A 27,423-nucleotide genomic window follows, 5' to 3' on the forward strand; every position below is an offset into this window, starting at 1 on the left:
CACACCCAAATGCTGGAGGCAGTCACATTCCAGACATTAAGAGCTCTCTAAAACATAATGAGACTAATATTTAAAGTATCTATTGGCTTTGGGGCGCCTGGCTGGCTCAGTCGGTTAAGTGTCTGACTCTTAATTTTGGCTCAGGTCATGATCTCATGGTTCGTGAGATGAAGCTTTCCATCGGCCTCTGTGCTGATGATAAGGAGTCTGCTTGGGATTCTCTCTCCCTTTCTCTCTGCCTCTCCTCCACTTGCTCTCCTTCTCTCTCAAAATAAATATAACAACAACAACAAAATATCTATTGGCCCAACAATGGATTTAGACGGTTTAATTTTTTTGTTCTGCAATTCCTGTACTTTCTTTTCCCCTAATACATTCCAACTGCATCCTTCCTATCTGCACACATGATAAACAATAAATGCAGACAGAGGACCAATAAGTGAGTTGAGACAACAGTGAAAATAAAAGGTTTTTATCTTTACATTTCAGTATAATCTGGATCACAACCTCAGAATTCCAGATGAAATACTTCAGGTTATTAACTTCAAATAGTTGAGTTTTTATCCAAGAGGAAGTTTCTTTGCTGAGGCTCCATTCTTAATTTCCCATATAAACTTAAAAAATTAACAATTTACCTTACCTCACCAAAAAGCAGAATCACAGGGGTATTATAAAAATAATAAGATATCCAAATACTGCACAATAACTTGGTGAAAGCCTTTTTCTTTTAACCAACAAAAACTTACAAAATATAAGGACACATCAGCAAAACTGATTAAGTAAAAACCTCTGAAAAATTTCTCCTCCATAAAAGCAATGAGAACACTGGCAAAAATTGTGAGAATCAACTTTTTATGAACTGTGGGAATAACCAAAGGCTTGTAGCAGTCTGAGGAGGGTTTATTAAAGAAAACTGGCTGAATCTTGGAAAAAAACAATGAGTTTTATGATGTTTTAACTTTCCTTATTCAACTCTTGCAAGCTCTAGAGTAGCCTTAAAATCCAACAGTCTGCTATAAACATTGGGCTACAAGTGCCCCTATGCATCAGCACTCCTGTATCCCTTGGGTAAATTCCCAGCAGTGTTATTGCTGGGTCATAGGGTAGATCTATTTTTAATTTTTTGAGGAACGTCCACGCTGTTTTCCAGAGCGGCTGCACCAGTTTGCATTCCCACCAACAGTGCAAGAGGGTTCCTGTTTCTCCACATCCTCTCCAGCATCTATAGTCTCCTGATTTGTTCATTTTAGCCACTCTGACCAGCATGAGGTGGTATCTCAGTATGATTTTGATTTGTATTTCCCTGATGAGGAGTGACACTAAGCATCTTTTCATGTGTCTGTTGGTGTCGCACTCTCAACAATAGCCAAATTATGGAAACAGTCTAAATGTCCATCAACTGATGAATGGATAAAGAAATTGTGGTTTATATACACAATGGAGTACTACGTGGCAATGAGAAAGAATGAAATATGGCCCTTTGTAGCAATGTGGATGGAACTGGAGAGTGTGATGCTAATAAGCCATACAGAGAAAGATACCATATGTCTTCACTCTTATGAGGATCCTGAGAAACTTAACAGGAACCCATGGGGGAGGGGAAGGAAAAAAAAACAAAAAGAGAGGTTAGAGTGGGAGAGAGCCAAAGCATAAGAGACTCTTAAAAACTGAGAACAAACTGAGGGCTGATGGGGGGGTGGGAGGGAGGGGAAGGTGAGTGATGGGTATTGAAGAGGGCATCTTTTGGGATGAGCACTGGGTATGGTATGGAAACCATTTTGACAATAAATTTCATATATTTCAAAAAAAAAAAGAGAGAGAGAGAGAAGTGTCTATGCATGTTTTCTGCCCATTTCTTCACTGGGTTATTTGTTTTTCAGTGTGGAGTTTGGTGAGTTCTTTATAGATTTTGGATACTAGCCCTTTGTCTGATATGTCATTTGCAAATATCTTTTCCCATTCCATCGGTTGCCTTTTAGTTTTGTTGTTTCCTTTGCAGTGCAGAAGGTTTTTATCTTGATGAGGTCCCAATAGTCATTTTTGCTTTTAATTCCCTTGCCTTTAGAGATGTGTCAAGTAAGAAACTGCTGTGGCTGAGGTCAGAGAGGTTTTCTCCTGCTTTCTCCTCTAGGGTTTTGATGGTTTCCTCTCACATTCAGGTCCTTCATCCATTTTGAGTTTATTTTTGTGAATGGTGTAAGAAAGTGGTCTAGTTTCATTTTTCTGCACGTTGTTGTCCAGTTCTCCCAGCACCATTTGTTAAAGAGACTGTCTTTTTTCCATTGAATAATCTTTCCTGCTTTGTCAAGATTAGTTTGCCATACTTTTGTGGGTCCAATTCTGCAGTCTCTATTCTATTCCATTGGTCTATGTGTCTGTTTTTGTGCCAATACCATACTGTCTTGATGATCACAGCTTTGTAGTAGAAGCTAAAGTCTGGGATTGTGATGCCTCCCGCTTTGGTCTTCTTCTTCAATATTACTTCGGCTATTCGGGGTCTAGCACTTTCAACAATAGCCAAATTATGGAAAGAGCCTAAATGTCCATCAACTGATGAATGGATAAAGAAATTGTGGTTTATATACACAATGGAATACTACTTGGCAATGAGAAAGAATGAAATCTGGCCTTTTGTAGCAACGTGGATGGAACTGGAGAGTGTTATGCTAAGTGAAATAAGTCATACAGAAAAAGACCGATACCATATGTTTTTACTCTTATGTGGATCCTAAGAAACTTAACAGAAGACCATGAGGGATGGGAAGGAAAAAAAAAAGTTAGAGAGGGAGGGAGGCAAACCATAAGAGACTCTTAAAAACTGAGAATAAACTGAGGGTTGACGGGGGGTGGGAAGGAGGGGAAAGTGGGTGATGGGCATTGAGGAGGGCACCTTTTGGGATGAGTACTGGGTGTTGTATGGAAACCAATTTGACAATAAATTTCATATTTAAAAAAAAACAAAACACCAACAGTCTGTAATCACAGTGAAAACCACCTAAGGGTTCAGAAAAAGGTTGAAGCTCCTTCAAAGCCCCATTCTCAGAGAACTGTCATCATCTAACCTATCTGGTGGTTCCCTGGAAGACCTCACTCACAAAGCTGCCTTTATTTGACCTGACTTGGAATTTACCCAGTATAAAAAACCTAATCCCCAAGGTTGTTCGTTGAAAACAATTACATGGAACTGCTTAGCAGTATGGCTGCCTGAGGCAGTAGATATCAGTTAGGGCAAGTAATAGCCTTATCAAAAAGTTTCAAAAGAAAAGCTGAGGAATGAGATATCTGTAAGGGGCTTTAAAAAGTTCTTAGTATTCCCAGGAATCTAGAAGTCTATATGTATGACCATGTCTGTGCACATGCTCAAGAAAGACCTGAGAAAGTCCTAAGCTCACTCCTCAGACCTTGAGGCTCTGTGCAAGCAGGAAGTGAAGTGTGAAGTACAAGCAGGAAGGAAGTGTCATTGGCCTGGTTGAGTGCTGAAGGTGAGCCCCAATGTCCACATAGAGCCCTTCACTAAAGACTGAAAGACTTATTGGCTCTAAACATTTAAGCAATCTTCGTCCAATCATTAGTTAACCACTAACCTAACCCAGCAGAGACTAATGGTCACATATAAAAAAAGAATACAGACTTTACAGAATTAGTTTAGAAAGGTTACGAAACAACAAGAGCAAACAGCAACAAAAACAAACTCTAGGCAAAGGGGAAAATCTGATTTTGAGAGTTGCTACATTATTCAAATGTGTGGTTTTCAACAAAAAATTGAGATATGCAAAGAAAAAAGAAAGTAGGCCCATACTTAGGGAAAAAAAGGGAGTAAACTATAACTGTACCCAAGGAGCCCAGATGTTAGACTTACTGAACAAAGACATTAGCTATTTTAAATATATTCAAAAAACTAAGGGAAATTATGTCTAAAGAACTAAATTAAAGTTTGCAAATAATGCCTCACAAATAGAGAATCTCAAAGAGAGAGAGAGAGAAATTATTAAGAAGAAAAAAAAAAAAGAACCAAATAGAAATTCTGGAGTTGAAAAGTACAGTAATCAGAATAAAAATTTCAGGGGCACCTGGGTGGCTCAGCTGGTTGAGCATCCTTGACTCTTGATTTCGGCTCAGGTTATGATCCTATGGTTTGTGAGATCAAGCCTCATGTCTGGCTCTGTGCTGTCATCACAGATTGGGATGCTATCTCTCCCTCTCTCTCTGCCCCTTCCCCCCAACCTCAAAATAAATAAATAACCATAAGAAAAAAAAAGTTATAAACATTTTTCACTGGAGGGACTCAAAGGCAGTGAAAGGAAGCACATAAAAGAATCTGTAAACTTGAATATAGGTCAGATGAGATTATCCTGTCTGAGGAACAAAAGAATAGAGAATGAAGAAAAACGAACAGAGCTTCAGAGACCAATAAGACATCATCATGTATACCAACATATGCATAATGGGATTCTCAGAAGGAGAAGAAAAAAAGGGACAGAAAGAATATTTAAAGAAGTACTGGTCAAAAATTTACCAAATTTAAACATTCAAGCAGCTCAATGAACCCCAAATAGGATAAAATCAAAGAGATTCTAAACACATCATAATCAAACTGTTCAAAGACAAAGAGAAAATCATGAAAGTAAAACATAAGGAACAAAATGTTGATACTCCCTTGAAGGTTGTCTACAAATATATCTGAGACAAAGAGAGTGGCTTCAAGAGTAGATCTCAGAGTCTTAGTTCAGACACGTACGTCTTTGGAGGTAAATTAGTTGAGTACAAATTTTATGTAACTCCTATGGAATGGTTTTTCTCTCACTGTAATTTTTCAGAATAACAATCAACCAAATTCTCCAACCCAGTTAAATATTTAGTTTCCCACACTAATCTCAAAGCGGCAACAGATTCAAAAAGGATAAGAAATCTTCTTTTGCAGAAAGATAGAGGCATCAGCAGCTGATGACTGATTATGGCTTTTATGTGGGAATGTTCTTTTAGGTACCTGAATAAAAGACTTAACTTATGTATAGTGGCTGATTAAGAATTTGAGAGGTGGGAGTTAATCACTAAATTTTTGGTAGCTGATTCACAAGAAAATACAGTGATATAGTTGTATCTCAAGGTAAAAAAACTTAAGAAAAAAATTTTAATCTCAATAATAGACCAAAAGTATAAATTTTACTATATTTCCCTCTCTCCTCCTTCCATATTAACTTAAATCAAGAAGAGGCATTTAGATCATCACACTTTTTCTCTCAGGATTAGAAATTAGGGTAAACATAAGGTTCCTGATTTATTACTATTCAATGAAAGCTCTCTGTTGTACTCTCTTTGAATACTGTAAGTATGCTTTTTAAATGTATATACATCTTCATATTGAAGTATAACAAAGCAATTTGGAAACATAATGGAAGAATAATAACAGAATACATGGTCAAAGACACATCACTATCCTCTTTTTAAGGGCATAACATAAAATTTCAAACTGGAGGGTAGCTTTTACCCTTGTTCCTCAGATAAAGATGTCAAGAATGAAAAGGTGGGTATCAAGTGTCTTACTCGACTAGGAAAATAGAACTGTAACAATTTCCAAAAACCAAGAATAAATTAATCAATAAAAACATTGGGACTAAGGCCAATGATAGAGAAAAGCTGTATCTGGGTGGCCTCTAGTCTTCATGATAGATACTCATAGGTGGGGAAAGCTACTTTATTGTACAGACTTCCCAAAACTAACCTGTAATGATAAGACATTCATTGTGATCCAGCACCTCAGTGAAGAGCCGTGAAACAATTAACTCGGGGTTAATTAAAAAGCGGATTTCTTCTTGCACAAGTCCTGCACCAGTTACACCACCTCCAACAAAACGGTTTGCAAAATCCACCTATTTGGAAAAATGTGGCATGTTAAATGATTATCTAAAATACCTACATATATGATAAAGAAGCACTTTCTCTCTTGCTTTCATTTCCCATATAAATCAATCCCCAAATTAGTAATCTTCCAATGGAGAACAGACTGTGGTTGACTGCACTCTTTCCATCTCACTCCAGGTAACATCTTTGCATACTTCTCTTTAGATTCCAAAACCTTAGAAGGAACCTGGAAAATGGAGCTTTTAGGCAAAAGCCTCAGTGTAATCATACAGACTCTTATTTACAAACCTTATATGTACTACAAGGGCCACAAATCAAAGGAAACTTTATCTGGAAAGGTTTCAAGATCATTTCCCTACCATTCACTACTCAATTTCCATTTATGGATTTCATATGACTCTAATATAATTATATCTTTCTTATATAATATGGCAATCAAACATTTGTCCTTAAAGAACTGAAAAATTTAGTCATTGCCCTTTTTTTTAAGTAATTGCCCTTTTTTGGATAACCTTTTTCTTCTGTGAAAGAATAAAGAGATAAAATTTCACCCTAAATTCAGATGCAAAGCAAACTACATGAACATTACAAACTGTTTATTTTTACTATACCTAAGGAGAAAAAAAAAAGAAAACAGGAAACCTAGTTTAACAACAAAGACTCATAAAATTGGCTATTGTTGATAATGCTGCTATAAACATTGGGGTGCACGTTTATGGAAAGAGCCCAAATGTCCATTGACTGATGGATAAAGAAGATGTTTTATGTATATATATACATACACACATACACACAAACACACACACACACACACACACAATAGAATATTACTCAGCCAAAAAATAGTATGAAATCTTGCCTTTTGCAATGATGAGAATGGAGTCAGACAGTATTATGCTAAGTGAAATAAGTCAGAGAAAGACACATACCATATGATTTCACTCATATTTGGAGTTTAAGATACAAAATAAACAATCACAGGGGAGGGAGAAACAGAGGCAAACCAAGAAACAGACTCTTAACTATAGAGGGCAAACAGAGGGTTACCAGAGGGTAGATAGGCGGGGGGTGGGTTAAATAGGTGATGGGAATTAAGGAGTGCATCGTGGTGATGAGCACGGGTTGTTGTATCTAAGTGTTGAATCAAAAATTGTATAGCTGAAACTAATATCACACTGTATGCTAACTAACTGGAATAAAAAAAAAAAGTTAAAAGAAAAACCCAAAGGGGACACCTGGGTGGCTTAGCCGGTTGAGCATCAGACTTCAGCTCAGGTCATGATCTCATGGTTCATGAGTTCGAGCCCTGTGTCAGGCTCTGTGCTGACAGCTTGGAGCCTGAAGTCTGCTTCGGATTCTGTCTGTCTGTCTGTCTCTCTCTCTGACCCTCCCCTGCTAACACTCTGACCCCTCTCTCAAAAATAAACATTAAAACAAAAAAAAAAAAGATTCAACTAAATTAATATTTCCAATTTAGTTTAAAATTACTCATAAGCTTTCTGTGGAGTACTATAATGGGATCCCCAAGCTCCTATTAATAAAGATGAGTTACACAATGCTCTAGACAAAGCAAATTTTACCTGTCAGTATTATTTGTCTTAAACTTACTAAGCACTCCAGCATGTCCAACATTATGTGAAGCTCTATGGGGCAATATGTAAGAAATGGTTTCCAACTTTTAGATTACTCTATTTGAGGATTTATTTATTTATTTATTTATTTTTTCTATTTGAGGATTTAGATTACACACATACATAACACCTTGTGTACATACATAGCCACCCACACCCACAAAGATTTTAGTAAGGCAAGAGAGGCTTGAATACTGTACAGAGAAAATAACTCTCTTTCCTCTACTCCTACAGTACTACCACACTCACAACACTTCTGATGTCAGATGTATGGGTTTCCACACATAGAGCAATTCTGAAACACCAGCTGGGTGTCCTATAATTCAATTCGGTTCTGACACCATCTACCAGGAGTTAGCATCAGATCCAACAGGCTAATAACAATTCAGTCCCACAAAACTGCCCCACTGCAGACACCAACTGCAACTAGAAGTACAGTTGATCGGCTATAAATGGGATTCTCATAATCTGCTCTTGTGGTTTGATAAACTCACAGAACTCACGGTAACACTTACTTATGTTTACTCATTTATTAAAAAGGATATAATAATGGACAGAGATGAACAGACATATGAAGTGATAGGGCGTGGTATATGGTAAGAGGCATAGAGCTACCTCTCCCTCTCCCCATGTTCACCAACTTCCACATGTTCACCAACCTGGAAGCTCTTTGAATGCCATACTTTTGGGTAGTTTGGTGGAAGCTTCATCACTTAGGCAGGATCATCAATCATTAGCACAGTCTCCAGTCCCTCTCCTTTTCCCAGAATATGGGGAGTAGAGTAGAAAGTTTCAAGCTTCTAATCATGGCTTAGTCTTTTTGGTAACCAGCCCCCACCCTAAAGCTCTCCAGGAGCTCACCAAAAGTCACCTCATCAGAACAAAAGACACTCCCATCACCTAGGAAATTACAAGGGTTTTAGGAGCTCTGTGCAAAGAATCAGGGGCAGACACCAATATAGATTTTTTTCTATGATTTTACATATACTTTCAGACTACTGTCAAATGCAAGATTTCTTAAAACCTGCTTGTATTCTCAGGGCACCTGGGTGGCTCAGTCGGTTAAGCATCCGACTTTGGCTCAGGTCATGATCTGACAGTTTGTGAGTTCGGACCCTGCACTGGGCTCTGTGCTGATAGCTCACAGCCTGGAGCCTGCTTCGGATTCTGTGTCTCCCTTTCTCTCTGTCCCTCCTCCTCTCCTCTCTAAAATGAATAAACATTAAAAAAAAATTTTTTTAAGTTGCTTATGTCTCTAAAGCAATTGTAATATTAAACAATACTTTGAAGCCTATTCTACAAAAGAGTAAAACAAGAATATGAATTTTTTTATATATAAAAATATATGTGGAAAGACAGAAACTAATAGAAGGTAAAGCAGTCTTCTTTCATTAGAAAAGAACTTAGAAAATACTGAAAAATATGACTGGACAAGATCTTGAAATGAGTTATCACAGAATCATATATAAGTTTACATTCAGACATACTAAATCAACACTAAAAAGAGAGTAATTCTGTAGCTTATATAGAAAAATAATTTTGATTCAACAAGTCCATTGATTAGAATTATTTACAACATATAAAGTCATTATGCATTGGGTGATTTATGACTTAAAATATTCAACAAATATTAACTGAATATTGTGCTGGGGACCATGAGATACAAAAATAAGTAAGACGTGGGCCCTGGCTTCACAGCATTTGTAATCTAGATGAGATCCCAGCACATAAGCAGAATGAAAAAATGTTTATTAACGAACCTACTAGAATATATTTGATCCTTTCCAAATAATAAAATTAACTAAAACTGGAGCATGGGGAGGAGAATAGGGGAGTTTACAAGAGGAGATGATATTCAATTTAGATTTTGTTGACATTCAGGCAGAGGGAATAACTGCACAAACACATAGGAAAAACACAGAGCTGTAAGCAGCTCTATGAAGAGTGATAAGCATGTTCCTCACGCCTATCTGCGATGTAGAGTATGTGAAGGATTATGGTTGGTGATAAGGTATTCTTGGAATGATTATAAAAAGAAAAGTTACAACTGGGCCTTACACAGGGTCCAGTTGTAACTTTAAACTCAGTCTAGAGTTTAAAGAATGAATTGGAAAGGTGTAAAATTAAAAGCAGAGAAGCTGGTTAGGTGACTACTAAATAGGTTTGACAAGAATTACTTAGGCCTCAAATAAGTCAGTGGGAAAGAAACTGAAGAAAAGAGAGGTCCAGCAAAAAATTAAAACAGACAGCACTTGAAAACCAAGAGACTAGCTACGTAAGTATAATGGTATCGTGAATACAAATGAGAAACAAAGTTTGAGATCAGCTAAACTTAATTTTTACTGGAACAAGGTACATAACTAAAATAAAAAGGAAGTTCTATATAATTTATGTATAACTTGGTAATGATAAATGAAATACATTCAATGTGCATACTATTATTCATTCTTTGAATAAAAGGCCAACATTTATTACTTGAAAGGTATGCATAGAAATAAATACGTTATACTAAACTCAATATGCCCCTGAAGGCAGGGGTCTTTTAAAAAAATCAAACTTTCCACTACTTAAAAAAGTTCTTAATAGAAGGCTTTCTATTACAGGTGAGAAACCTGTTCCAGAACATGAACACAAGCATATGAGTGCTTATTTTTAGCCATTTTCCAACTCACTTCACTTTAAAGCTACTTGTTCAGATTATTCAGTTTCTGAATTATAACTTGATGAAAAGAGAGAAATGATAACAATCCTTAGAGAGGTCTTGTTGTTGCCATTCAGCATAATGTAACTTATATGCTACACAAGGAACTTTTTAAATTGCAATACAGTATTCTCCAATCTCCTGGGGATACATAGCATGGGTAGGGAGAATAATTAATAGAAGTCTTTATGGTATTCTTTTAATCTACTGAGGTTTCACATTTCACCTATAATATATTCTAGAAAAGTGGGAAGAATCTCACCCTTGAATGTTGTTAAATAATTCCTTGCTGAATTGTATTGTGATGAAAGGTCAGCATTCCCACAGCGCTAACTAGCAGTAGCTTTGTTTATTTCATGTGTATTAAGATTCTCTCAGTCAATCTATTACTTTAATGTAGAAAAGAACATCATCAAAATGGAAATGTGGGGGAAAAGTAACATTCATTTGAAGTAAATTTTAAGCCTATTTCAAAATTATTATTTAACAAAAAAAGTAATGATTAAATACAAATTAAAAAAAATTTTTTTAACTACCAGACAAATATTACTCCAGTTATCCTAAGTATTTCTATTTATAATCTCAAAAAAATCACTGGGAGATGGTGATTTAAAACAAAACATGGTTTGCCCCTTTGAAGATTTTAATTATAAATGTATCTTTTAAAAGGCCATTCTAAAAAGAATCTCAGTTTCATTAAGCACTTAGAGTATAAATATATAATAACTAGGCAAATGCAAATTAGTCTAGTAATTTTACAGTATACATTAAGTTATTCAAACAAGTTAGTCCACTCTCTGGAACCTGATTTAGAGTCTGACCCAATATAAGCACCAAATAAGGATCTAAGAAGAAAAATCAGCAATTCCCAGTAGAAGTGAAATGATGTATAAGCATCTTTCAAAGAAAACTGACATTGTGATGCCTGACATTGGGATACTGACATTGGGATAAGAACACAAATCACCAACATTTTGCCTCAGATTACTGATTTTTGAAAAAAGATCACTATCACTACAAAGCAAAAGGAAAACATGTGTTAAGTGTTACAACAATTTAAAGCTAGATACACAGGGTGTTTTCTTTGTTAACTCCTTTTTCCAAAAATATATGTTTTTAAAGTGAAGGCAATGACACAGATAAATAACAAAGACTGAGAGATGGACAAAATAACCTGCTCTGAAACGGGGAAGAGACAGCAAGCATAGCTGGCTCACGTACCTAAAACTGTTACATATGGGAGAGACGACTTTCTTATCAATCAATTTTAGATGTCTGTGTCCTAAGACCTAAACAAGGTTGGTGGCAGAAAAACATTTCAAGCTGGTCATCATTTGGGGGCAGAGCAACAGCCTTTAAAGAAAAAGAACAAAACTGCCTAGTGATGGCTTGTCAAGACCATACCCTGGGAACTTCCTCCACTGTCAATCTACAGTCAATGTCTGAACTAAGAGGCCTGATGTTGTCCAGATCTTAAGATTTTCTGTCAAAGGCTTTTTAAAGAGGCACACGTGAGAAACAGTACACTGGCAAATAACAGCTTTACCAAGGCTGTCAAGATGATCTGTTTGGTGTTTTTCTCCATTCTGCTATCATGCTTCTTTGCATTAAATCAGTTTAGGAGATGAACAAATAGGTTTTCAAATTTTCTTTGCTGTCACTCGATAAGAGAGAGTCCCAAACACACACACATTGTGATTCACCTACCTGTAGCATGCCTTGACCATTTCCTTCTATGGTACCTTCATAAGTGACATGCAATCGAGTCAGGGGTTTGTCACATCTATAATTTAAAAAGATAATCCTTTACTTTTAATGACAAATACTTCACTACAGAAAAATGTGGAAATATAGATGAATATAAAAGACAAATTGAAACTGTTTCGAATCTTAAAAGCCAGAAACAGATGCCTGGTTAACATTTTTGATATAGACGCTCCCAAACGTGTTCTTATTCAAATATTAAATACACATATTTAAATTAAAATGGGATAATATGCTGTTCTGAAACCCATTATTTCTCCTATAAAATATCAGTTTCTTTTCTTTAAGAGTTGAAAAACTTCTCAAAATATAAAAAAAAAATTTAAGATCTATGAAATGTTATTATGCTACAGTTGGCAACCCAAAGAAAAATACAGAAAAATTTAGCAATAAATCATATATGATGCTAAGATAGGGTCTATTTTCACTAGTTTGATAAACATGAGTGTGTGTGGCAGGGGTATCTTGATGAAAATACATGCCACAGAAATTCTGATCTATTGTATTTTTATATTAATAAAATTGATGGATGAACCTAGTACCTCTAAGTCACAATTATTTTCTTTCCCTTTTATAAGCCATGGTCACTGAGGTCATGCCACCCTAAAACGTGACACCATGGCCTAACAAATATTTTAAATTTGAGAAAATGGCAGAAACAGGAGGGTCACCCTGACCTCCCCTCCTCATAGTTCTTCCCTGTAATAAACCCCTCATGTGCAAGGTGCCCACCCTCTATCTGGAGGAAAGCAGTATCCTTATCTCCAAAGAAGAAGGGGTATCAAGAATCTAGCAAACAAGCCTTGCTAAGTTTCCCCCAGTTTACTACAATTACCTCATATTTCTTAATCTGTCATATTCCTTAGAGATGTTCACTCTTTATCAAACCTAGTATAAAGTATGTGGGTCTGTTTCTTTGGGCTTTCATTTCCTTAAGAAGGCTCCTGCGACATGTACAATTTATATTAAATAAATTTGTGTGCTTTTCTCCTGTTAATCTGTCTTTGTCTATTTAATTTTCAGACCCAGTCTGGGATCCTAACTGGGTTAAGAAGAAACTTTTTCCTCCCTTACTGTGTTTACCTGTCTTACATTATATTAAACAATCAATTCCATTTTATTAATAGTATTTGATGACATTTTTTGCTAATAGACTCTCCCCATTACTTACTTAATAAAGAATATAAGTTATAAAAGAATATAACAGATGAAATCCAAATCTCTAACTTACATAAGGGTGGCATTCATGCGGGGGGAATTACATATTTTTTATAATAATTACACATTTTTAAAAACAATTTAACTGGGGGAGTGCTATTTACTTTTTGGGATTTACATTCTTCCTGATTTCAAGGAGTCCAAATACATTTCTGGGGAAGCTCCAGTCCAGAAGACTGAGAGCCTTAAACTCAGCAGGCAATTCACTACAGATTCTAAGAGCTGCATTTGCATTAACTCATTTAATCCTGATAGCAACCCCATTACCATCTCCTTTTACAGATGGGAAAACAAGACACAGAAAGCATTTAAGTAACCTGCCTAAGTCTCATAAATGAAGCAAAACAAAGATTTGAACCCAGGTAACCTAACAGTGGTCCAAACTCTTAACCAGTATGCTACACCTTTAGAAAAATTACTTTCCAAATCTCTTGTAGAAAGTAGTGACACAAGTTTGATTTTTTTTTTTAACTTCCTTCGTTTGTTTTTTGATCCTATTTTCCTAGCCATTTTATGCTAAGGGAGACTATCCATGAGGATACTACTGAAAAGACAAAGAAGCACGATCCAGAAATCTCTAGTTTGTCAGCCAGGACTTCAAAACAAATCTCATCTGACATCAACTATTCTCCATGATGGAAGCTGTCAACATATAGTACAGCTCTCAATAAAATTATGAAATTGCTATCCACTTTTTAAAAAAGCATCCTCCAACTTCCTGACAGGTGTCCCCTTTTGGCCCAAGCAAATCTTTCATACCACCGCACTAGGAATCAAAGACAGAGGACTGTAACTCTCTGTGATTAAGTAAGCCCAGCTAAGGTAGTCACTGGTGACTGCTGGGTTAACTGTAACATGGCAGAAGCTTGGAAATCAGAAAAACCTCCAACTTCCTGGCTCTCATTTAGCCCCTTGTTGTTGGGAACACCAACAATCCTCATCTCTTCTTTATCCTCCCTCTTAAAGTGAATGCATGTTTCTGGTTCTGTGGAATCTGGGAGATTGATAGTTACATTCTCCAACTCACTTACGAAGCAGCTAAAACAAAAAGAGATCAATGAAACAAAAACGTTAGAAAAGTTATCAAGTCAAATTGTGCCTATCAAAGTTAAGGGGAGTATCTTGATCTTACTCAGGGGCAAATTTATCTCACTGACACAGCAGCCTTGCCAATTGTGGTTGGCATTTTGACCTATCCCTTCTCTCCCAGATGGTAATGTACAAATGGGTGTCCTTTCCCCTTAGTGCCAAATGAATGTCAGATGAAGAGCTGAGATCTACAGCTGAATTAAAAACAAGCCCTCTGCATGATCTATAAAATCTACACCAAAGTGAGATGAACAAAACGTCTGTATTCCTGTCAGATACTAACACAAAAGCTAAGAAAAGCAATCTGTACCCTGGCCTGGGCAGATAGCAGCAAATTGTTACTTTTAGTTGTAGACACCATATTTTAAGAGAGACCAATGGCCTGGAGTAGATCAAGAACAAATATAAAGGGTTTAGAATCCATATTATATGTGAAACAGAGAAAAGAGTAAGTTTAGTGTGTTACCTATGTGCACTGTTAGAGATGGGGGTGGGTCAAGAAAGCATTATGATGTTGAACATCAACAATGGGACACACTGAGGTGAAAGAGTGAATTTCCCAACACTGAAGCTGTCTGTCATCTGTCACAGGTAGAGTTGACTGATACTTCTGGTAGACAGCTAGACCAGATGATTTCTTGGGGGTCCCTTTCATCTCTAATATGCCAAGACTCCAAAATGCTGTACATGTTCTCTTCCTTTCTGGCTCAATTTTGTTTTTGTTTTTTGTCTTCAGGTTGTTTAAACTTTTACCCACTTCCCTCTATTAATAGTCATCTCAGCCATGCAGTCAGCTCCTAATATAAGTTTCTTTGGTTTTTTTCACCTCACAAATAAACATCTTTGATGGATAAAAAAAAAAACACCACAGGAAAGCCACTTAAGCCGATGTGTTTTATCAAGTTAACTTCCTTAAAAGTAAGTCCCTTTCGTCACTAATTCCAAAGGAAATAATTAAAAGCTATGATAAAAATTATGGGAAAATGAAAATGAGAGGCACTGGTCAACACGAATGCATATGCAAAATATGCATTTAGTATGTTTGATCATGTTCTCATGTGCAATGGAAAAGGTGATCTATTCCTCTTTAGGTGATATGGGGACCTGCTCTAGACTAGGGAAAGTATTGACTAGTTCAGGGCCCCAAGGAACTTACAAATCTGAATGAACTCAGATTGATTATTATTCTTCTCAGTTATTTGTAGGTAAATAATAAGAAAAAAAGCCCCAGTAAATTAGCAACTTCCACAAAATCTGCATGTGAATAGCCAAACTTCAAAATTCTTGTCACTGAGACAAATTCTAAGTAATTACTATTTACATTTTAGTTTAATGAAAAAATTTTCCAACATCTTGTCCTCCAGAATGAAAAGCCATAAAATACATATATACTAACCAAAAGAGGAGGTAAGACTGAACATTATATATTGGTTGTTCTAGTTAATATTAGTGTCTTCACACACAAACTCCTTAATTCTAAATAAGATTTTGTTTCAGAAAACAAAAATAAAATCAAAAACAAAAACAAAAAAATCCACTAAGGCAAACAGTAGAAGTCAAAGGCTTGCAGGCCTTGATTCAGAAAGCATGGCCTTTCTAACAATGAGAGCTATCAATGGATCATTTATGATACAAAACTCCCCTAGCATTAGGGCAACTAAGAGGTTGGGAAACCATTTTTCCTGAGGTTGTGAAATAGAATCCTTGCATGGTGAAAGAGTCCTTCTAATTCTAGGATTCCCAGATTATTTTTATTACTATTACCTTTCCCACTCTGGAAAATCTTCAAGACTCTGTCTTGTAAATGTCACCAAGCCAGTAGGTTCTACAAAAGCAATAAAAGAAAAACACACCCAAAAGAAGTTTTGATTTTGAAAAGATTATATACATTCAGTAAAAGAATGGATCTAACAATGGTTGTAAAACGAATGGGAAAATACCAAGCTTAGTGTTAGAATACAACAGAAGATCGATTTAAAATAATATTATCCTTATAGTAGGAACTCTTGCTATAAAATCCTTACTGAAAAACAAAACTACACAAACAACAGCACAACAGTTGATACTTACTGGTAAAGTTTTCTAAACTGAATATACTTGTGAAAAATCATTGGAAAAAAAAGGTGCATTAATGGGTGTAGCTTATACAATAAAGACAAAACTGAATTTTAATCTATAGACTCCTTTTCAAAGAAAGGTCTTGATCCTACACCTGAAGATTGATGAATGTATACACATTTATGCATTTTATAATAAAATAAAATGTCTGCGATTAAAAAACAAATTGTTGGCATGCCCTTTGGAGTTGACATGGTTAAATCCAGGGTTTAGATGATATGCAATCGCTTTACTTACAAGGCACCTTAACTAGAAGGAGGGATTGCTTTGTTCTAAGAGGTTAGAGAAAAGAAAGACAACATAGTTGTCAAGGAGGGATAGATAGGAAGGGGATCAAAATGCAGTACATGTTAAAGGAGTATGATGCAGTACATGTTAAAGGAGTATGATCCTTTTCTGTTAAGTTTACTTTTTTTTTTTTTTAAACTAGTGGCAAAAACAACAAATAAATCAGCAGGCCAAAAGTAATTTGATTCAAATCGAAGAACAAACTAAAAAGGCCAGGCCACTTCTGTTTTCTTCTGTTAAAAAAAAAAAAAAAAAAAAAGAAAGCAAGAAAGAAAGCAAGAGAGAAAAAAGCTCTTAAGCAAAGAGATATGTCAGGAACTATTAGTGATAATGGTGGTAGAGGCCCAATGAAAGCTTGACGATCATTTCATTCCTCTGTATGATTCCACATTTCTCTGCTCTCAGTCACAAGCAGTAACAACTCAAAAATCATATGGAGTAGTTACTGTAGAAAACAGAATTTTGTTAATATGGGTTATAAATATTCTTAAGATTTCCTTAAGTAATTTCTCTAAGGCAAATGGATAGCATATTTAAAACTCATAAGTATGAGATCAAACAATTCAAACACCAGAGAAGCAATTCTATTTATAAGAAAATAATGTCAGTATTATCATTCAGCAAATTAGCAGATAAATAAGAATATTAAATGTCCTTCACATATTAAAATCCTTCATATATTAAATGTCCTTCAGATATATTAGGAGATCCCAAGAGAAATTCATAAATGAATATTGCTGGGAAAGCCAGAAAAAAGGTAGAACATGGTTCCTTAGATATAATTAATATCAGAAATACCTTGAGAGCATTCTTTTTACCTTTCTTCCATAAAAAGGTAACTTTTATGCTAGGTTACTTTGATTAATAAAATATTTCCCTTAATAAAATCACAATATATGCTGCATATGAATCCTCAATTTTTAAATACTCCATCTATAAGATACTTTATCCAAAACTATATTGAAATTATTTCAGAAAGCCCTTGAAAATCTTTAAACCTCAAGATCTCCATTAAAATATAAAATATAGTGGCACCTGAGTGGCTCAGTCGGTTGAGCATCCGACTCTTGAGACCAGCTCAAGTTGTGACCTCGCAGTGGTGAGATCGAGCCCACATCAGGCTCTGTGCTGACTGTGGAACCTGCTTGGGATTCTGTCTTCTCTCCTTCTGCCCCTCCTGCACACACACACCCTCTCTCTCTCTCTCTCAAAATAAATTAAATAAATAAATAAGTAGATAGATAGATAAATAAATAAATAAATAAAATATAGACATCTGACAACACTGAAAAGTTGGTCCTGACGGAATTACATTTTATCAATTCTAAAAGGCGCATGTTTTTCATGTACTAAACTTCTGAAACTGGGATACAACTTTCATAATGGAACGTATTTAGCCTTTGCCACTGGTCTAGATTACAGTTGAATTTTTCCAGAGAAAATGTGCATCTGCTTCTTAGTCATCTGGGAGCAACACCAACCTGATCTAGATCTGAATTAAGTCCTCTGTTGCAGGCTTTTGTGGATCACACTGATAATATGACTTCAGACCCCAAACTTGAGACTTGTGGTTCAAATTCTCAGGGGAGATTTTTTTGTCCTTTCTCTAGCCAGTGCCAAGGTTGGCACTTGCAGTTCCTTTGTTGTCTCCTTTTTGCACAGCCAGGTACATTTCTCAACTATCCTTACACTGAAGGTACAGACCTTTGGTGTATCAGCTTTGTAAGAGAGGTCTCCTATGACTGCCCATCCTGAGTGTTTTTTCCTTCTTAGTGGTACATAACATGACACTTTTTACCATCTACGATATCCTAGATATGATGAAATACAGTACTTTAAATAGGTTTTTATAGTTTCTATTCGGTAGACTTCAGAACTTCTTTGTAAGGTAATCATTAACTTGTAAACCTCTTTTATACCACTACTTCCTCCTTAAGCCTGTAGCTTTCCATCCTAAAAACTTGTAAGATGTTTCATTACATTTCTACAAAAGACTAAATTACCATGTACAATGAAAAAGCCAGAAAATAAAATGCCTAATTATAATTTATTTTTTCAGCCTAATTCCTAATATTTATGATGGTTTATAAATTTCTAGTTGAAAAAACAAAATTTTAGCTTTTTCCCTCAAATAAATAAAATCCTAAAACTTAGGCAAGTTAGTGACTAGAGAAGACATACATAATTTGACTCCAAGGACAGAAAAGTAAACTCTGAATTACTTAGGTATAATAATGGAATTCATTCTGTTTAGCACAGTAAATTTATAATAGCAAAAATATACTCATCTTTCCAAAAAATTATTACAAATTCTAATTTGGCTTTATGTCTCACAAACACAAATGAGCCTTCATTTCCTTAATTATTTTATTCAGTATAATGAACAAAACTAAAAATAAATAAGAAATAGATAACTCTCCAAAGAAGCATGATTTTTTTCCTTAAATACCAAAATCCTGATAACTGATTTATTTCCAAAAATCTGAACAATGTTCAACAGCAATACCTTCAAAAAGAAAAAAATGCCAAGTACACTATAATGTGAGATTACATACTAAAGGAAGAATATGAGAATATTGACCTTAAAATGATTCAGTGATGTGCTTTAAGGCAAACCAACAACTGAATGGCCAGAACTGAAACTCATTTCACTTGACCAGAGTTGACTTTCTCTATGTAACAAAAGCAAACTTTGGGATGCTCTTGTTTCTCTTATAATCAACTTTTAGAAAAGGCCACCCACTGATAATAGCTAACATTTATTATTAAGTATGTAACTTCTCATTTAATATTTACAACTACCTTATGAGGTAATTATCATTATTCTTTGATTTTAGAGGTCAGGAAACTAAGGCTTAGAGGTGTTAAGAAACTTGTCTGGGTCACCCAGCTCCTAGGGTAAGAGTGCCAATACCAATCTATTATTAGCTGGTCGCTACCAGCACTGGTTATACATTTACCACTATTGCCTCAGGTGTCACAATTAGTATCTGGGAAAACAAGATTGTCAGGGTCCAACAGAAAAAGACAAACATGTAAACACTAAGTACAATACTGTTTTATAAGAATTCTACAGTGTGTAAAGGGGCCACAAAAGAGAGGGATGAGTAAGCAGGCAACAAATTGGCTGTCCTCTGCAAATAAACTAATTGTTAGTAGTCAATGCTTCTTTAAATAAAGAACACCTGGGGTGCCTGGGTGACTCAGTCGGTTGAGCATCTGGCTCTTGATTTCAGCTCAGGTCATGATCTCATGGCCCTGGGATTGAGCCCCTCATCATTGGGCTCTGCAATGACAGAGCAGAGTCTGCTTGGGATTCTCTCTCTCCCTCTTTCTGCCCCTTCCCCACTTGGGCGTGCAAGCATACACTCACTCGCTCTCTCTCTCAAAAGAAATAAACTTGGAAGGAAGGAAGGAAGGACGGACGGACGGACGGACGGAAGGAAAGAAGGAAGGAAAGAAGGAAAGAAGGAAAGGAAGGAAAGGAAGGAAAGGAAGGAAAGGAAGGAAAGGAAGGAAGGACACTCGAAATGTATTTTTTGGTCAATATATTTTCTTTTCAAAGTACTAATTTACTGTTTTTAATTCATGAAAATTTATTAAAGTATGTTCCACTGTTCTAATTTCAGAGTATATAAAAGTCACACATATTCATAGCACACATTTAATGTACATACATAGCATACGCATAAAATCTGAATTATAATATTGAATTATTTGGTCTGGGCAGGAAGGTGTACTTTGAACACAAAATGTTTCTGACCTGTCACTCAATCTGAACTGTCCCCATCAGTGATAAAAATTATATTAAGAATGAAAGAAATTTACTTTTCTCTGTGACTCTTCTAAAATAGCAGAAGAGTGTCTTAAGTTTCTCTGGTTTCCTTGATGAACGTCCTTCAAACAACCTGAAAGAGATCAAAAATAAAGAAAATAAAAAAGGGTGGTTTAAAATGCCTTAATGAAAATATAAATATAAATAAATAAATAAATACCTTAATGACCCACAAAACTACATCTACATTGCTACTAAGTAAAGGAAGGCAATTCTGTAATGACAGAAAACTGGAAAACTGGATTAGAACAGCATCTGGAAAAGACTAAAATCAACTAGAACTAGGCTTCTTAAAAGTTGTTCAAGTCAGATGGCACTCTCTAACAACCACATTTCTCCAATCTGTCCTTCTCCAGGGAGAAGGCACCATCTGGTCCCCCAAAGTCAATTAGGCCAGTGAGTAAATGCTTATTTTCCCAATGGCAAACACTAATAATTCACAATATTGCTAGGTAGTTAAATGACTGAACAAAAATGGTACCTGAAAAAAAATCCAAAGGATTGTATTCAGGGAGGGAGGGCAGTGGGTGGTGACAGTAATGACAAGCAGGTATGACAAAGTATTTGGGGCCTGACAGTCTTTGGTAATTAAACAGATATACCCTTTGCATAGTGACCAAAACAGTGCCTACTCATCTAGTTTCCAGTAACCTGGACTTGCACTACTTAATTTAGTTTCCTTTGAAATGATGTGGCATTGTTAATGGTAACACATAATGCAATTTATCCTGAGGAAAGAAAAGCAGGGCTTTGGAAGCATATGACCTGAATAAGTAGTTCACTAAAGAATTTCAAACACAAAAGCATGCTTTTGGGCATAAGATCAAGCTTTCCAAAGGCATTTAAAAATTATAAAGCAATTCTGAGCTATAAATGATGAGTTATTATTTATCTGCCTCCAGTCATATACTCTGGCTTTACAACCAGAAACCCTTCAAGTAAAAGTTCACTTTAATAAGTGCCGAAATGGGTGAAATTTTTCATGATTAGGAAAGCAGGCTTATGTAACTATGCAGAGAGGGAAAAGTTAATTCCATGAGAAAATCCTATTGAGCAACTGAAATAAATTAGGAAAAGAGAAGGAAATGTAGATTTCAAATGATCCTGTTTTCAATGACCTGAAATTCTGTATTCAGGGTCAAATTTCTGAGAAAACAATTTATGTGAATATTTATTTCCTGAAAAGAATACTAACATCAGAAAAGTATTTTAACTAAATTTAAAAGTGAACTAATTCAAAAAATAAAGTACAATAAAATTGAGCTGATTTTTAAAAATAGTTTAAGAGAGCCTATATGATCATTTTTACTCATTTGAAAGAACTTACTTTTCTAAAATGTTTATTACAAATACTCTTAAAATCCAGTTGCCTGCTGAAAGAAAGGATCTTTGAGAGAGCAGATTTCAGCTTGGTTTCTTATGCAATGTGTCAACCAGGATAGAGTTTATTTAAATCAAAATGATAGTCAAAATGAAGAAGCCACTTGGCAGTTTAATTAAACATCCAGTATCAAATAAATGTGATTTACTAAATGAATATCTTGGGAACCATTGCAAAATCCCTTTCTAGGTTTACTACTTAGTAGAGGGAAACAGTATGAATACAAAGGCAGCCACCATCTATTCTTAGAGATGAACTGATGCACTATGTGATTCAATTAAAGTAAAAAAGTTTCAATTCCACAGAACTATTGTGTAGTAAGGAGAAAATAGCTGTTGTCCTTAAGAAATAATTCCCCCAAACATAAAAAAGGGTCCCTTGCTTCTATTTGTGGTCAGTTGTTTATAAAATTGCATAGAAGTTCACATATTTCATAACCACAATGACAAATTAGTAACTCTAAGAGACTCTTGGGACTATAGATTTACTACCCTAGCAATACTGACTTTCCTGGAAGATTGTATGGCAGTCATTATCACCTACTACAAATGAGCACCACTGTTTATTTTTTTTTTTAATGTTTATTTATTTTTGAGAGAGAGACAGAATATGAGCGGGGGAGGAGCAGAGAGGGAGGGAGACACAGAATCGGAAGCAGGGTCCAGGCTCCGAGCTGTCAGCACAGAGCCCGACGCGGGGCTCGAACCCACGGACTGCGAGATCATGACCTGAGCCGAAATCGGACGCTTAACCGACTGAGCCACCCAGGCGCCCCTGCTTATTATTTTTTTAATGTTTATTTATTTTGAGAGAGAGAGAGGGAGGGAGGGAGGGAGAGAGAGAGAGAGAGACATGGCACGAGCAGGGGAGAGACAGAGACACAGAATCTGCAGGAGGCTCCAGGCTTTGAGCTAAGAGAGAGAAAGAGACAGGGCACAAGCAGGGGAGAGACAGAGACACAGAATCCAAAGAAGGCTCCAGGCTTTAAGCTGTCAGCACAGAGCCTGGCATGGGGCTTGAACTCACAAACGTGAGATCATGACCTGAGCCGAAGTCAGACACTTAATCAACTAAGTCACCCAGGCGCCCCAAGCACTATTGTTTATTTTTCAGGTCCTAACCTTAAAGGTACAAAATCAAAGAGAATCTCAATGTATTCTGTTTATTTGTTGTTCCAAGCCTAATTTCAAATCACTCTGTAACCAAATATCTGGATGGAACATGAAGTGCCATGTGACGTGGAAGGAATGAGAGACAAGAAGGAGGTAGGAAGTCAGGAAAGATGAAATAGGTTTAAAACCCTTGCATGAAGTCTAAAATTCCACAACAGGGAAGTCTGAAAGAACTATGCATAGACACCCAAATAAAATGAATTATCCTGGTATGAAAGCAAGTGAAAATCACATAAAAACAAGGACAAACAACATAAGCGAAAGTCACAAGAATGAGAGACAGAAATGCACCAGAGAGAAAAGGCACCCACAGAGAGAGAGAGACTCAGAGAGAATGAAGACCTTCTTATAATAACCAAGCACTTTCAGATTTTTTAACTTCTCAACACCAATTTCTTTTTTTAGGTTTCCAAGTCCTGGGTGTGTATATTTGAAGGCCTATTTTAAGCCAGGAGGCATGCATATGAACATGCACATAAACTAGACCACAATAACCCCTCTACATGTAAGGAGGACATTTTGACATTTAACTGTGTCGTAATTAGAGAGTATTTAAAAAAGCAAGCAGGGGAGCCTGGGTGGCTCAGTGGTTAAGTGTCTGACTCTTGATCTCAGCTCAGGTCTTGATCTCAGGGTTGTGAGTTCAAGCCCCATGTTGGGCTCCATGCTGGGGATGAAGCCTACTTAAAAAAAGTTAAAATAAAATAAAATAAGCATACAGAAAAAGCCAGTCAGGCAACCTCACTTTTTGTTATAAACAAAACTTTTTATTTTCAAGGAAATAAGTCAATTGAGGGTCAGATGCTTATTAACTATTGTTTTTCTTTCCATACATATAAGGAAAATCATAGTTCAATAAAATCTTTCCCCGAATAGAATATTGATAACATTACTGGAATTGGATTCTAGACACACACACACACACACCCATGTGATTTCAAGTTAAGGATTAATCCCATTAGCACACAGTAAATCAAACCCAAAGCACTACAACTTCCACTTTAAAATGGATGCAAATAATAACCTGGAACCCAGCCACAAAGTCATTCTTGGCTTTTCTGTGAAGCACTCTGCCATATGGCCCCAGAAGCACTTTCAATCCAGGGAAGAGGAAGATGTAAAAGCCTCCTGGGCTGACCACTGCTGCAACCCACAATTAATCTCTGACCATCAGTTTCTAAGCAATCTCAGAAGCATCAATGCTAATCACATTGGAAGCCTTTATATGAATGTTTAGGCCCTGAAAGGCAAGCAGGGGAAAAGGTCAGGGGTATTTAACATAACTAAGCAGGGCTGGAAGAACACAACAATAAATAAAAACAGGAAGACTTATTCAATTTATTGACATCAGCCTCCTACCACATACTCTTAACCATTTTTCTTATTCAATCAACTAGCTAGCAATAGCTCTTTTGAGGCTAAATACACTCACACACACACAACTCCCAACTGCCAGAAACTATAATCATAAATAGCAACTAGGCCAAAAAGAAAACACCACCACAACAAAATGCTCCATAATCAGCTTACCAAATGGCTCATCAAATTAGGTACTTGATCTTTCATAAGTCACATGAAAAAGGGGAACTTTTGGTTGTTTTCCATCTCTGGAGCATACTCAGAGCATTTTGCTCGAGAAGCGAGACATAACAAAAAGAGCATGGAGTCTGATGGAAGACAGTGTCCTGCTTGTTTTACTGACAAGTCATTTACTTTCACTGAACCTATTAGTATAGAAGATTCCCTACCTAGAAACTTCCACAGATAGAATCAAAGTAAGCTGTCAACAGACAGCATCAATGATCATGTATAGTCATCATTCCTGCTTTTTGCTAGTTTAGGTTTGATTAAACACATACCATCTCAGTGAGAGCCAGGTGCTGCCAGGATTCCTTAAAACAATTGTGGTTAAGCCATACAGAGAAAGACAGATACCATATGTTTTCACTCTTATGTGAATCCTGAGAAACTTAACAGGAACCCATGGGGGAGGGGAAGGAGGAAAAAAAAAAAGAGGTTAGAGTGGGAGAGAGCCAAAGCATAAGAGACCCTTAAAAAATGAGAACAAACTGAGGGTTGATGGGGGGTGGGAGGGAGGGGAGGGTGGGTGATGGGTATTGAGGAGGGCACCTTTTGGGATGAGCACTGGGTGTTGTATGGAAACCAATTTGACAAATTTCATATATTGAAAAAACTAAATAAATAAATAAATAAATAAATAATAAAAAAATAAAGACTTATAAAACAATTGTGGAAACTACCACAGGCTTTACCTGCCCAACATTCTGGTGATCAAAAGAACATCTATCAGCCAGAAGACAAGAATATGCCTGGTTTCAAATCTCCAATGGATTAAACTCTCATTTTCTGAAAATACTATTGGGATACCATAAGTTTAAATCCCTCATGATCTCACTCCAGACTGATGAATAGTTTTGGTTCATTTTACAGACCAAGGATTATTTCTAAGGGTAGTTCTAGTTTCTGATTAGCTATGAGTTAAGAAGTATTAATCTGGTTCATTCAAAGGGAGGCTGGATAGCAGAATGGTTATGAGACAGCTTCTCGAAGCCAACTTTATCTTCAGTTTGAATCCCAATTGTACCAGTTAACTTGATGAAGTAATCCTACCCTCTCTAAGCCTCCATCTCCTCATGGCAAAAATGAGAAAACAATACCTAATTTATAAAACTGATGCATCAAGTAAAAAATAACAGCAAGGTGATTAACACATAGCAAGTACTTAATAAATATCAGGTATTGTTATTAAGAAATGGGGCACCTGGGTGGCTCAGTTAAGCATCCAATTCAGCTCAGGTCTTGATCTCACAGTTCAGGGGTTCGAGCCCTGGATTGGGCTCTGTGCTGACAGCATGGAGCCTGCTTCAGATTCTCTGTCTCCCTCTCTCTCTGCCCCTCCCCACTCGCGCTTGCGTGTGTGAACAATAAAAAAAAGAATTACTCATGCAAAAAAAAAAAAAAAAAATCCAGATAGTGCTGAGTAAGCAGAGATACTTGAGATGAAATAGGGCATTACGTAATGCCCAGCAAAAAAAATCCACTCATTTACATAAAATGCTTATATTGTTCAAATCTATGTTCCCTTCATTAAGAAAAACTCCTCAGCCTCTTTTTCCATCAAGCCTAACAAGTTGACACTCAGAGCCAACCAGCTCAGCCTTCAGGAAAAACACCCATCCATGCACAATGAAAAAGATAAACACGCCTTTGCCAAGACGTTCCAGCATTCTCCTGTCAGAAGTTCAGCTGAAAAGCAATGATGCTTTAAAATCAAAACATGTATTAAAATTGATATAACTTCTGGTAATAGCGGCAGGAAATGGGATGTCACAAAAGCCAAAGCTTCCCAAGACTTCTTGACTTCTACCTGTCAGCCGTTCCAAACCTGAGGTCCACATTACTGTTGAGAAAAGAAGGCTGCTAGTGTAGCAGGTGCCCAGCCCTCAGAGGGCCCTGTGGACTTGTGCTTCTTTCACACGCTGACTGTACACTGAGGGTGAAGGGGGGTTATGATACCCTATCTATGGGGTTATAGAAGGGAAGGAAGAAGCTACCCACATTAGCTGTTTGGGAAAGGCTCAAAAAATCTGTGGGCTTCCAACCTCAAAATCAAAGTACAAAAATCACCCATTCTTTTCATTAACTTTGTCTGATAATTGACTTGTAACTATTTTTCTTCTGATTATAAAAGTAATATATTCTTGTTAAAAACAATTTTAAAAATACAGTAAAGGATGAAGTAAAAGCATTAAATGTGTTTCTCTCACTACCCAACAGGAATCATACTTTAATTCATTTTCTTGTCAGTCTACTTTCCATGCTTATACATGCACTGATGTGAACATAGAGGTATGTTAACAGATACAGGTATTTTAACATAATTGAGATCATATTCTATACGTAACTTTTCATTCCTTGTGAAAGCCTACAATTGCTAATTGAAATCATGCTTAATCTTCTGCTCTCTTTCTGTGCTTTTTCTTGTTTTACCTGATGAGGAATGTGTATTTGTAGTCATCCACAGAGAGCTTAAAGCTCTTAAAGAGGAAAGGGCTATAAACATTTAACCATGATACAGGACTAACATTATCTGTGAATAGTTTAAATACTAACTCTTTTTTTTTTTTTTTTTTTTTTTTTAAGTAAACTCTATGCCCAACATGGGGCTCAAACTCATGACCACGAGATCAAGAGTTGCATGCTCTACCAATTAAACCAGCCAGGTGCCCCTAAATACTGAATTCTTTATGGGTGAAACTTAACATCTGAAATTTGGTTATACACACACACACACACACACACACACACACACACACACATATAAAGTGGGGTTGGATAGGTGA

At 36.3% G+C, this 27,423-nt stretch overlaps 1 protein-coding gene across 10 annotated transcripts in view; it reads right to left on the bottom strand.

Annotated features, from left to right (window-relative positions):
- Nucleotides 1–27,423, bottom strand: part of PARG (poly(ADP-ribose) glycohydrolase) — a 132,362-nt gene that overhangs the window by 42,062 nt on the left and 62,877 nt on the right. For all 10 annotated transcript variants that reach the window (XR_006209030.1, XR_001510073.2, XM_042960254.1 and 7 more), the window contains 4 exons: nt 20,500–20,579; nt 16,030–16,090; nt 11,902–11,977; nt 5,723–5,870 (listed from right to left, as the gene is read on the bottom strand). Coding sequence is in view for 8 of the 10 variants with exons in the window: in XM_042960254.1 (XP_042816188.1) it covers nt 5,723–5,870; nt 11,902–11,977; nt 16,030–16,090; nt 20,500–20,579 (365 nt within the window). In the remaining 2 variants the exon portion in view is untranslated. The remainder of the gene's footprint in view (nt 1–5,722; nt 5,871–11,901; nt 11,978–16,029; nt 16,091–20,499; nt 20,580–27,423) is intronic.

The sequence above is a fragment of the Panthera tigris genome, chromosome D2 (assembly GCF_018350195.1).
Source record: "Panthera tigris isolate Pti1 chromosome D2, P.tigris_Pti1_mat1.1, whole genome shotgun sequence".
Taxonomy (NCBI): domain Eukaryota; kingdom Metazoa; phylum Chordata; class Mammalia; order Carnivora; family Felidae; genus Panthera; species Panthera tigris.